At 30.5% G+C, this 13,986-nt stretch overlaps 1 protein-coding gene across 1 annotated transcript; it reads right to left on the reverse strand.

The window, feature by feature from the left end:
* Window positions 1-783: 783 nt before the first annotated feature.
* LOC130445172 (uncharacterized) lies at window positions 784-11,773 on the reverse strand. Its single transcript, XM_056780703.1, has 10 exons — window positions 11,683-11,773; window positions 9,616-10,196; window positions 8,249-8,430; window positions 7,484-7,717; window positions 5,785-6,448; window positions 2,871-3,109; window positions 2,356-2,814; window positions 1,825-2,037; window positions 1,375-1,764; window positions 784-1,056 (listed from the first exon to the last, which is right to left on the reverse strand). The coding sequence occupies exons 2-10, from the start codon at window positions 10,007-10,009 to the stop codon at window positions 901-903; spliced, it is 2,931 nt and encodes a 976-aa protein (XP_056636681.1). The 5' UTR covers window positions 10,010-10,196; window positions 11,683-11,773; the 3' UTR covers window positions 784-900.
* Window positions 11,774-13,986: the final 2,213 nt, after the last annotated feature.

Raw genomic sequence — 13,986 nt, forward strand, 5'->3', positions numbered from 1 at the left:
TTTTCAATTTTTTTGTCTAATTGCGAAATAAAAAGTTGTTCTTCCCAAGATCGAATTAGATCATTATTTTGTTTTTGATAAGAATTCGCAGGGTCTTGTTTAATTTTTTTGTAAGTTGTCTTATCGTTTAATAATTTCATCATTTTACTATTATAATCTTCTGATTTCATGATACCAGTTTTATTAGATTTATCTGCTTTCAAAATTTTGAGATTTCTGTTTTTATTTATGAATTCTTTGGTTTTAGTTATATTTTGAGGTTTAATATTGTTTTGTTGTTGTTTGTTTTTCAATTTATTTTTGAAATTAGTGATATTAGTATCAGATCTTATTTTATTTTCAATTTCGTTATTTAAATGATTGGTGTTGCATTCAATATTACATAAGATATTTGTCACAGGTAATTGTTTGTCACTAGAAATATTTTGTGCAAAATTGGGACCAAAATATAAAACCTAATCACTTTTTAATAAATGCAAAGAAAAAAATAATGAGAAAACTGATGAGCTGATATTAAAACAACAACCTATTGCTGAAAATACAAATATTTAAAGGCAGCTCAAAACAAAGTTTTCCAGATCACTCTCGTGTGTAAATATTCTCAGCCGACCGCGTTGGTTCTTATCGGCAGTTGTGTTTTGTATAAAAAGTAGAAGTCAAATTAAAATTAAATGATCACATATAATTAAAGAAAAACTTTTCGAAATATCTTGACATATTATACCAACATAACAAGTCGATTTCGGATACGCATAAATTCAACTGATTTTTATCCCAGGTGTCATTTTATTAGAGCCATGTCGCCAATTCGTACAGCCAAATTTTTTTCTATAGATTTTCACTCGTATAAAAAATTTTCATTCTAATGTTTTAAAGGTTTAATGAAATAAAACAACAACTTTAAGCTTTTCCTGTAAATCTATAATATTTTTTATAATGTTCATACACAACTTTGAATATTTCAGTAGAAGCAGTGGATAATACCCTCATTAAGTAAGATATAGCATGTTGATCACATATAGTTAACAAACTGTACAAACAGTTATTTAAGTGCATCTGAAAATGAAATTTTTTTAATGCATTTTCAATAAGGACCAACTAAAATGAATATTACGAGAGAACTTCCAACAGACAATAATAATATTAAAAATCTGGATAAAAGTTACTATAGTTATATATAAAATAATAATTTTCTGCAGACCAGTATTATCTCTGTATTATTTATCTGGCTAATTAGGATAAAAAAAATTTGATAAAGAATAAAGGAACTCAAAACGTCAATTTAATGTCTTTCAAAAATTATTAAAAAAAACTAATTTTAAAACAGAAAAGACCTAAAATCAAGAACACATTTAGAAGCATAAAAAAATTTACCTTAACTTTTGGAAATATGTTTATCTTTTCATACTGTTCCAATGTATCGGCAATAATGTACATAGCGATTCTGGACATATCTTTTTGGTGGACAACTAAATTTTTTGTTAATTTCTCTAATTGGAAAGCACAATCCGATAACTGTTGAACGACTTCTTCCTCAGTTGTTTCATCCGCGTCACTCTTTGAACAGAGAGTTTTTAATAACATTCTAAATTGTTTCAAATATGGTGGTAACCTATCCATAATAATAGATTTGCGGTATTTCAATAAATTTGATAATAGAGATATTGCTAAGGTATACGATTCTTTGAAATCTATTTGTTCTTTATTCAATGATATTGTAGCACTCAATATTAAAACATCTATTAAAGATGGCGATAGATGGAGCTAGAAAAAATATATAAAAAGAAATAAAGCTGCAATAAAATGATTTTATTTCTATTTTACTTGCTTTGTCTGCACTATTGTTATCTCAAAGTTGAGTATGTCTTTGCTATAATCGGCATTTCTGAAATGGTGAATGATTTGCGATATAAGTATTTCTAGCGAATCTAATAATTTTTTTGTTTTGATAGAATTTATGTTTGAAGTTAATATCGCCACCCAGGTTTTCAATACATTTCCAAACGCCTCGTGTTTGTTTTTAATCAAAAAACTTTCCTAAAAATAGAAGTGTTAATTAATTTGAGATTAGGAGATTTCTTCAGTAATGCCAAGATTTTATGATGAACTATGAGTTATATCTACGCCGAGCACTATTTTATCTTTGTCTTTAGCTCTCCTGGATTCTTGATACTAAAATAAGCCTGGTTACTATGAAGGCAGATAGGCTAGCTAAAAGTTGGACGAAGAGAGAAGATGCCGAATAAATGGTTATTCTGGATTGGAAATGGTAAAAAATAAGTTATAAAAAGGAAAAGAGGTTCGAGGGTGGTTAGCTAGGTTAACTAAGTTTTGGAAAATAAAAGATATACTTACTGAAATGAATAAAAGATCTTCCATGATTGAAAAAAAATCTTCATTAGAAACACATCCGACTATTAGAAGCATCAATGGTGAAAATTCGTCGAATCTTTTGTAAACTGTTTGGTTGTTTTTGCACACTTTCCATATTTTCAATGGTAGATCATCTACGTTTGTTTTTAAAACAGTTTTGTTTTGTAAAACTGTATTGAATAGCTGCAAATAACTGGACTTATCAAATTCTTCATATTTTTGTAGCGAAAACTCTAGATACGATTTTAAAATTGTTTCTAATTGTGAAATTTTTTCAGTTTCTTCTTGTGCTATAAACATTCTCATAGTATACACATATCCAGGTAATAAAAAATCTTCCGGATCACTTGTAAGAACTAATTCATATATTTTGTTGCATATTATCAGCTTAAAATTTTCAGCCATACTTTTTATCTCCTTCGGTAATTTTAGTTTTTTATACTAAAAAAAATTATTCGTTATTAAGTTCCCTTTCCCAATCAACCTTAAAAAATTACCTTGTTCAATGTATTTAAAATACAAATAGCACAATACATGTATGTGTGTATATGCAACTTATCTGCCATATGCAAAACGAATGACTCAACATTTACTACTTCTTCTCTATCTCGAAACAAATTTTCTATTATCAAAGTAACTACACTCTTCCATTCAATGAAATTGGTCAAGACTTCATCGCATAAGTTGTTTATTGTAAATATATCTTCTAATCTGTATTTATACTGTTGAAGGATTCCTAGAGCATTTCAATTTAGAATATATAGTATACTAGTGTAAAATTATGATAATTATACAAAGTGTGCATTAAGGTTCTGTTAGTAAAAAATTTTCAAGATAAATGGCGACGAGGAAAAAAATGTCTATAGATTTTTGTGCCGACACAAGTATCAAATTAGATTGATGAATCAAAATGTCAAGAGAACTCAAACATCTTTCAATTTTACGCCAAAATGGTACTCTGCGCAAAGCTTGGTATTGTGTACCGTTTACGGAATTTTTGATTTGAAAATTTTGAAGTGAGAGCCAATGCTGGTATGAAGTTATTAATTACTTTAAAATCACAAGAAAAATATTAAGAACATGAAATAAAATTTCGTTAGAGCAAGTATTCAAAATATCCCCATCTTCACGAATACGTAATTCTATCCTTTTTTAAATGGTTAGCGATCATTAAAATGAAATTGGATTCTGTCTTGCAATTTTGACGAGAATATACTTTTTCCTTAAGATATTACCAAACAGTGCAATGTCAATGCCAAATGATTAAAATCCATCTATTCGGAAAATAGTTACTCATCTAAAATAGATTGTTTCGCTTGTTTAGCTTCAAATCTTCTATAATGTTCATATTTAATTGAATAGTTTTTAATTAGTAAAAGGTGCGTTGATCTAAACACACGGTGAATCTTACTTAAGTAATTTATACACTAACACTTCTACTCAACTATTCACAGCACTAATTTGTTTGAATACACCGTTTGGTTTATTGACATCAAATTATTTACTGATTCTCTCCGGTTGTTAGATACTCTTATATACTATCTCACTTTTGAGAATTTTGTATAACTAGAAATTTCGAATTTTCGATTACTGGAAATTTCTAATTTTCCGTTGAAAATTAAAAAGCCTTCTTAGAAATTGTCTCTATAGAAACAGTTACACCATAATATAGCGGGTAACAAAAGCATACACAGAAATAACTGGCGCATTCCCCAAACTTTAACTTAACAACAGAACCGGCTTCAAGGTCTATATTAGTGAACGAGTTTCATTATGAATGTGTTGGTCACACTGTTTTACGTCCAACGAAAGTTATAACAACATTTATCAACAAAAAGCTTCAATAGCTCCCATTTTATCAGTGAAATGGCGTCACATCATAAAAATGTAAGTTGTTTTTTGTTATTGTACAAACAATAGAGTTTTTTGGAATAATGTATTAAATTTGACAAACTTATATCCTGATCCAGCAAACTTACAAGTTTCTGCGTATTGTTTCAGCAAGATAAAGCGCCGCCCCATTAGCAAATGAATGCTCGTCAGTATCTGAACCAAATTTTCCAAATCGGTGGATAAAGAGGGGCGGATATATAGAATTCGATTTCTTTTTGTGGGGATATGTCAAAAATATTGTATACAGAACTCAACCTCTCAACTTAGATGACTTAAAAAAGATGATGACAAAGAACAACCGCCACCACCCGAAGTCATCCATTATTAGAACAACATTACCCTGAAAAGAGGTTGGGGAAGCTTGATCGACCTTCTTAACCTGCACTCTTGAAGGTAATGAAACTACGTGAATTCTTTCATAGGAAATCAGAAACCTCAATCCTACACCGGATTATATCCAAGGCGGATAAGGATTACTCACCCCTCATCTCGCATCTCCAGAATATGACTTGAATATAGTATTGGACTCCGAGAAGCTGGAACAGTGGTCATGAAAGGCACTACACGGTAGACATCATCATGACCTCAACCAGTCACATGTTGACAAAGAAGCTTCAAAACAGACTGCTTACTAACGGAAATCTCTTTCCATAGACTGAAGGTTTCATGATGGCTATCCAGGATTAAGTTATTAACACGAATAACTACAAGAAAAATGTTTTTAAAGATCCGAATACTCTATTAGACAAATACAGAAAGTGTCAACAAACATCAGAGACCTTGCAACATCTGCTAGTAGTTAGGAATACTGATTTTCTACACTGTCATAATCAAGTGTGCAACATCATCCACCAGAAACTGACCAACAAGTTCGGTCTTCTTAATACTTATACACCGTATTACAAGTACCAGCCGCAGGAGGTGCTCGAAATTGACAATTTTAGACTCTACTACGATAGGTCCATTATCACCAATAAACAGGTGACAAATAACAGTCCTGATATCGTAGTGGTTGATAGAAGAGTCATTTCAGTCCTTCTTGTCGATGTAGTTATACCGAACACTCAAAACGTTCTCAACAAACACCAGGAGAAACTGACCAAATACGCGGATCTCGCAATTGAGATTAAACAGATGTGGATATCCAGAAGGCTGTAATATTAAATACTTGCCACACAGTGCGCAAGTTTATTATATGAACCGAGCCTAATCCTTTTGATACTTTGTATCTGGGATAGGTAAATAATATCGACTCTAAGCTGAGTTGTGCATAAGTTTTTCGCATAATAATATAAAGTTCTTTTATTGTTAAAAGCTAACACAGATATTTTTATATAATGTGTGCAAAATAACTAACACAAAGAAGATGGTTACGACCCATTTCCAGAATCCCTCAACAGAGAATTGTGAGAATGGTGCTGGAGGGAGAAGATAATGTAGTGATAGCCAGTGGGTAAATGCTTGATTTTAAAAATTATTAACTAAAACTCATAAACACCGCATATTATTATCACTTACCTAAAATTATAGTTTCTAGACTGACTTGTAGATTCGTATAATTTTTTTTAGAAAATTCCGAAGTCATATCCTTGTGCAAAGAAAACAAATAGAGAAGAAAATAATTTTGTACCGATTGTTTACAAAATAATATGGGAAATTTTCTTGCGACTTCTAGAAGGACCAAAACTTTTGATTGTTCAAATGTAACTTCCAAATTCTTTTCAATATCTATTTCCATTATTCGTTTCATTTTTTTTAAAGGTGTTATATCTTTCTTTTCTTCTTCGAATAAAGCATTCGCCATTTCATTAAATATTTTCGTGCTTCGCATTTTTTTCATTTGTCCTTCTTCGTTGTGTTTTCTTTTTCTATTTGATATCAATCTATCACATTTTGCGATGACAGTATAAACAATAGCATTCAAAATAGTTGTGTTATCAAAAATATGTTGAATATTCTGAAAATTGTCAAATTCATCTATCAATATTTCAGTTAGAGCATTTATTGACGATTGATCCATTAAAGGTAACAAATTGTTGCTCAAAAATTTATTTTGTAAAATATATTTCCAAATATCGTTCAAATCTCTTGTTAGGTATCTCAGTAGATCCTGTAAAACTTCTTCACTAACTTTTTCTTCAAAAATATACAAAGCTTGTACTTTCTGTACAAATAACTTATACTACAAAAAAAAGCTAGATTACTATCAGGGTACTTTTAGAAAAATATTTTATGTATACTATATAAGTTAGGGTAGAAAGAGTATCAAAAGAAAGGGCTAGATTGAGACACTATTTCTATAGATAGAGAAGACTGAAAGATTCATTATAAATTTTTCACCCCTCAACATCGTTATCATTGCCTGTATTTCAATTTAATTAGATAATGTATTCAAGATGGGGCAATAAAGAAGACATTGAATGGATAAGCTATTATGCATAACTCTTCAGTATCTAAGAAAGGTTCAAGAGACAATATGTAGCACTAAACTAAAGTCATATTTGGAGTATTTCTAATATATACATATATTAATTCTGTGGCTCTTCATTATTATTTTAAAATAAGATTTATTTTATTATTATTTAAAATAAGAACAAAAGTTGTAACTAATATTGATAAATACTTATTTTATTAATCAAATGAAGAAAACTCCCAGTTCCTTGTTTTTCATATTCGTGTGCTTATTTGCACAGTAGTTAGTATATAGTAAATTCAACTCAAAATAAGTAGAAGTAGGTACAGTAGGAGAAGAGTAATTTGAAATATCTGGAAAACAACCATCTCTGGAGAAAGCACGGATCTATAATGGAAAATGTAAGAAAATTAATAGGAAAAACAAAAAATGAGAATTAGAAACGAGCACAAAATGAACAGTACAAATATCAATAATAAATAAAATAAAAAGAAACACTTAAATTGGTATGGATATATGATGAAAACGAGTCTCAAAGAATGGTCAGGAAAATAGAGGAGGTGGAAAAACCGAAAATGAAGACCCAGGACTGACCAGATAAAGGAAAAATAGATGAAGCGAAGAGGAAACAAGTCCTATTTACAATAAGCGTGAAGTTCAAAATACACACAAAACAAATAAATGAGAATATTAAATCCAATAGGGAAGAGATAGTTTAGTAAATCTAGCAAAACTTATGATTGAATTATTCCTCGAACCTAAAATCTATTTTAACCCAAACCTAATAATTTTTTTCCGACTTACCAACAATTGTTTACAAGATACTTCTCCAAAGTTAGTTATCCTTTCAGATATTGAACACCATTCGTCAATACTCAAATAAGGATGTATATAAGTTATGTTGCAAGCGGCAAGATTGTAATCCAAAGCAGAGGCTTTTGTTTTATCTTCTTGATTCAAAGAATAATATTTCAAAATGATATTCATTTCGGCCCAATAGTATCCCATATTTAAAAAGGATCTCATCAAACTACAATTCTGAAACATGGTTAAATACTTAAACATTCAGTTCCATTATTTTCACTACTGAAATATGTATTTACCCTGATTATGCCAATTTATGATTTATAGAGATTAATTGATACAATACTAGAAGATATAACAAAATGACAAAGATAAATCTAGAGATGAAGAAAGATATTTTTGTAATATAATAACCTTACATCAATAATAATTAATTAGTAGCTTTCACAAGGAATTTAATTAACATTCATTCAAGATAATATATGTGATATGTCGAATAATGAAAAAAAGTGTTAGTACAGATGTCAGTCGATAGGTTAAACATTAAAATTCAAATTTCGTCAAAATCGTAAAAAAATTGTATACGTATGGCGTTACGGAAATTTTTCAATAAGCAAACCCCAATTATTTTTCTGTTTTCTACCTATCCTAGAGTCGCGGTTACCTTTTTTGAAAAGCCCGGTATTGTTATCATAGCCTATTCAAAATTTGATAATCATGTTGCCAAAGCAATTATCCCTTCTGGGTTTTTTAATTGTTACTTACATGTTTTCTATTTAGGAGGCCTGTTCCTAAATTATGTAGTATGTCTTCCAATTCCTTTTGACATTTTTTTGTCTTTTCAACTACATTAACAGCTACAGTATGTTCCGCTACTCTAATACTTGACAAAAACGTTCCCATTAATTCGCTCAAATATTCCAAGTGGAAGCAATATTCTATTTTACCTACAATAAAATGTTTATACAAATACAATGTCACTTATATTGACATATTGGAAAATCACCTGAATGATTTATTACAATATTCTAATAATTAAACATTTAAACAATAATTTTTCTAGAAAATCGTAGCGAGATCGTAGAGGGAGGCCCAATAAGGTAGTCATAATTTTTTTTCTTGTCTTATGTAAAAGATAGACTATGTATAGAATACTTTCTACAACTAAATAAGAAGAAGAGATTTAGAACTGAAACAGTTAAATACTTAAATATACAGTTCCATTATTTTCACTACTGAAATATATATTTACCCTGATTATGCCAATTTATGACTTTTATGATGGAATAACAGATTAATTGATAATTTATGGGTTCAGACAAAAATGTGAGTAGCTTTTTTGAAAATCCCTTGCAACTATGCATCAATGTAAATGGAGAAAAGGATCTATTGTGTCCCCTTTCCCTGCTGGGGATGCTCAGTGTTCACAGCTGATCTATTAATCCCACATATTTCAGAAAGTTCAGAATGTGTGATAACTCTAGCTGCCAAAGATATTCATATTCTATTTCATACGCTCCCATGTGTTATGCTGTGAAGTTCAGTAGTAATTCTCACTTCAAGAGCATATGGATAGAGATTTCTTTTGTACTTAGCAGAATCTGCACGTTGTCCTCTCTACTGAACCTAGCATGTGTCCACTGAGGCAGCAATGCTCTGATAAGACTATTCGTAGATTATTCTTACTTACATTAATTCATTAAATAGATTTTCTTTGTTCATAGTTTCTCACGATTATCTTTGCCTTTTGATTGTTAGGTTCCTGACATAATGGCTAGATATCATGCTTCATAGTTAGAGTTCAAGCTCATCTGAAGACGAAAAATATATCTACTATTTGGAAATTTATAACAGCTTGTATTTTTTTCGAACGATTTCGAGTTTACTAAGCCCATTATTGAATCAATTTCGGGATGAATCGAATAGACAATTTCCCGTTAACAATAGGCGCAATCGATTGAACCTCAATCAAAAAAATGGTTCTGCTTAGCCGTGTTTTATAAACTGGATATTGTTTGAAAGAGCTTTTGTCCAGAAATATAAAATAAACAAATTCTAATCAATTACTGTCAAATATCCTATTGTAGTGACAAAAAAACTTTTTCATGAAAAATAAAAACAAAATTACTTACCACCCAAAACATTTAGATTGTCCACAACTTTTTTCAATGAGAATAATAGAGTCTTGAATATGTTGATAACTTGCCAACTGGCCAAATTCTGGATATTCCTAGATATTGACGCCAGGATATTCGTTGTTAATAAATCTCGAACTTCCAAATTTACTTTTTTCTTTTTCTTATTTGAAACATCTTCGCAGTAGTTATTTATAACAGAAACAATTTTAAATATTAAATTTTCAAATCTATGTAACTTTGAAAATGTATCAATAATCATCAGTAAGATCTTTTCGTATTCATCTGCGTTACCTTCTCCCATTAATGAAAATTGTAATATTTCCTCCAATTGTGTTTGAGTTATTGTAGGATCTATTGAAATCATTTTTTCCAATATTTTATAATTCATAGTAGTATTATCAGAGATTACGGAATTTATCAAAATAATTCAGTTACAGTTATTTCATTCACTGTGGACTTAAGATCAAGTTTGGTTTTCTCTAAAACTTCTAGTAGCTCCAATAAATTTTTTTGGGGTCTCAATAGTACTTCCAGCGGGAGATAACTTATTAAAGGTAACATTTCATACTGGAAACCTTAAAAAAATTAGTTATTAAATAGGATCAATATGGGACCAAGTACTCTAAAATTGTACTCTGGAGGAACTTAAAGTTTATGGAATGGTTCTATAGTTATCTTTATGTTTTGTCTTTACTAAGGTATTTATCCGGAAAACTCTAGTTTTAATTCTTATTTTTATGTATGTTGATATCACTGAGCAATGTAATAAGACATGGTAGCTTATTAACCATGAATCTAAGAATGCTATAAAATAATAAAATATTTCAATTAAATATAAGTAGTATTAATAATAAAAAATATAAATATAGGAAATACCAGTGAGCAATAAAACCAGTTAGCTTGTGTAAAACTAGATATAATAATAAAAAATGGAATACATCATGCCCCCAGAAGCGTTTAAGGTACAAGAGTCACACGGATGGCCAAAATGGAATGAGATATTTCTGTTAGCTTCAGGAAAAACACTGCAGATGAAAAAGTTAAAGTAGCATTACTGTTAAATATTCTTGGAGAAGCATGTTTAGATATCTACAATACATTTGATAAAACACAAACCACGAAACTACAAAAAGTGTTATCTTGTTTTGATAATCAATTTTTACCAAAAAGAAAAGGAATGTTAAAATATAGTGACAATGAAGTATGTTGAGTTATTAAATAATAATGCATGAGAAATACAAGAAGTGAATGCCAATAAAGTTTGCCCTTCTAATAATAGAAATTGTGCAATTTGTCAACATAGAGATCATTTCACTAACGTTTGTTTCTTCAGGGACAAGCAGTAGCAACAACAAGATAATGTTATTCAAAATAATCCTAAACAGGCAGAAAACAAGAGACAAAAAAAACATCAGAAGTTCAGGTTTTAGCTATATCTCAGCAACTAAGCCCCGTAAGGGTTTGTATTCCTATATCAAAATGAATCATTTATTGAGACTTCTTTGTGGTAGAACGTTGTGAGTCGAATATAGAAACACCCTGTATGAATATTAAAAAGGAGAAAAACCACACTGACAATCTATCTATTCTATTTAAATGTGTCCAGACAGTAGCATCATTGCTTATTAAATCATCTTTACAAAATAAACATTTACAACTTGATTTGTTAGTGAAGCTTCTCAAAACATCTTCAAAGATTTGAAAAACTAAGTTAAGACGTAAAAGATCTTTGATAATAACAATTCATGACAGTAATCGTGGTAGTATAATACTTGACTATATTTTTGATTGCACAATTTTTAATTCGAAGCAAGTCACCCTGAACTGAGACACTATTTATTATTCTATAAGGAACATGTTTTCAAAATTCAATTAATAACTCCCGATATTTAACACGTTATTATATGAAATGTGGACATAGTTATCAAATACATCATTTTTGAAAAATGCATTTTAACATTCTCTATACATTCCAAACTAATAGATAAAATCATAGAAAACAAGAGCAAAAAATACTCTCAAACGCAAAATTGAATATGATTTTTTGTTAAAACAACTTACCATTTAAAGTGTATTTCATTACACTGAAATCCAATTTCACCATAACCTCAACTCAAATATAATACCGTATAAAAAAAAACATGTATTTGTCAAATGAAAGAGTGATACGCATGCGTCAGTAATTCTTCTTATGCAAGTTTTACACTTATACTCGGATGTAAAACCATAGAGAAATATACTTATTTGAATCACGTATGTATCACGGTCTTATATAAGTATTTAAGATCTGGTATGTATGGTGGAGTATACAGGTTGATATATTTCCAAATTCGTATTTTGAATGATCATGTAGTCATTTTATGATTTCAACTTCTCGCAATTTATTGAAAAACAAAATCTGAAGTGTGAAATGGAATAGATAAAGAGTGCATTCCACTAAAAGTTCACGGCGCCTGAAATACTCTTTTGGGAGTTCCACTTAGCGACTACGATTGTAGTGGTTACTGCATGAGTTCAGGGGGAACTTATATTCCACCTGCTATGATTTTCCTTCGGAAGAAATTCAATGCAGCATTGTACTACGGAGCGCCCGTTGGGACTTTATGTTTGTACAATGAATCAGGTTACATGATCGGGGAACTATTTGTTAAGTGGATGGAACACTTTATTAAACATGTTCGGACGAATCGCGAAAACAAAGCCCTGCTTATTTTAAACGGGCATGTCAGCCATAAAAATTTAGCATTGGAACTGGCAAAAAAAATTCAGTGGTGCTATTTTGCTTGCCTTCACATTGCACGCATCGTCTGTAGCCTCTCGATGTGTGCTTTTTCGGACCTCTAAGTAAGTACTACGATGCAGCAGCAGCTCAATGGTTGGAAGAAAATCCAGGTCGTGTCATTACTCTTTATCAAGTCGCGTCACTTTTTTCTTCCGCCTACAATAAAGCAGCAACACCAGCGATAGCTTTAAGCGGATTTAAAGCAACAGGGATCTCGCCTTTCAACCCGGATATATTTCCAGAACACATGTATTTGCCCAGCACAGTAACTGACGTACCCACTTGAGGCCGATAATGCAAACAACATGAATCCCTTAACCCGGGTGAACGTTCCACTGCAGCAGAAAATTTGAATGCAGAAGATCCGCAGTCATCTTCAACAGGTACAAAGCCACACGAACACGGAGAATCTTCAGCTAATAACGTTAATAATGTTTTGTTGCAAATTTCACCTCTTCCTAAGGGAAATGCAAGAAAGTCCAGAAGAAGGAAGGGCAATAATTACAAAGATATTCTTACCACGAGTCCATACCTCCAGAGACTTCGAGAACAAGAGAATATGAAGAAAGCGAGGGAGTTAAGAAAAAATAAGCAAAACTCAGTAAAGAAAAATGTGTTTGATGTTACCTTAGAATGAGGAGATGAAGAAATTCAGAAAGAAAAGAAGACCGGAAAATTATGAGAGAGTGAAATAAGTACGGCGGTTAAAATCTATGAAAATGAGTAAGACTATGAAGAGCCTTTTAATAAGGACGACGACGATGATTGTGCATGCCTCTATGAGTTGTATAGCTGATCCAAATCTCAAGAATGTTGGCTACGATGCCAAATGTGTCATATGTGGGCTCATGCAAAGTGTGCAGGACTATCAATGAGGGCTAAGAACTTCATTTGTGAAATTTATATATATATATATATATATATATATATATATATATATATATATATATATATATATATTGTCATCGATACATTATGTACTTTGCTTATTATATACTTACAATACAGTGAAAAAACTTCAACTTATTAAAATGTAAAATAAGAAAAGTACATCACATATAAAATTTTTTGATTCAATGCTAGTAAAAAATATTTGTCGTGAAGGTAACACAAACATTTTCTAAAAAATTAGTAAACTATCATCTCTAAAATTAAATCTTTAATTAGTACTACATTTGAAAATTTTTTTTCTTCTTGTAATAGGATGTCTAAGAATCATTAAAACAATGATATTTATCATAATCACCAAGTCATTCCATGCCTACAGCTAACTCTTTGAAAAGTTATTAGATCCTCTGTTTGAGTTGCATATTTGTTTCTTTTCACTTATTATACTCAATAGTTTCCATTGCTAGTGCTTTTATTTATATATTTTTATTTCCAGTATACAATTCACACTATTCTCATATTTCATATCTTCCTATAGCTGTTCTTTGGCTTGCCCTTCTTATGATCCATAATGGGATTTCATTTTTTACACTTCACTACTCACTACTCACACAACTTAACAAAAACTCAAGACATATTCATAGGCATATTTACACTACAGGCACTACTCGAGTGTAATAAGGTTCATCTCCTTG

The sequence above is a fragment of the Diorhabda sublineata genome, chromosome 1 (assembly GCF_026230105.1).
Source record: "Diorhabda sublineata isolate icDioSubl1.1 chromosome 1, icDioSubl1.1, whole genome shotgun sequence".
In the NCBI taxonomy this organism is placed as follows: domain Eukaryota; kingdom Metazoa; phylum Arthropoda; class Insecta; order Coleoptera; family Chrysomelidae; genus Diorhabda; species Diorhabda sublineata.

Coding starts and splice junctions, on each gene's coding strand:
- LOC130445172 (XM_056780703.1), bottom strand. CDS start 10,009: ATGAATTATAAAATATTGGAAAAAATGATTTCAATAGATCCTACAATA. Junction 7,718..8,248: donor GCCTCCTAAATAGAAAACAT/GTAAGTAACAAT, acceptor ACCATGTTTCAG/AATTGTAGTTTGATGAGATC. Junction 2,815..2,870: donor TTTTAAATACATTGAACAAG/GTAATTTTTTAA, acceptor AATTTTTTTTAG/TATAAAAAACTAAAATTACC.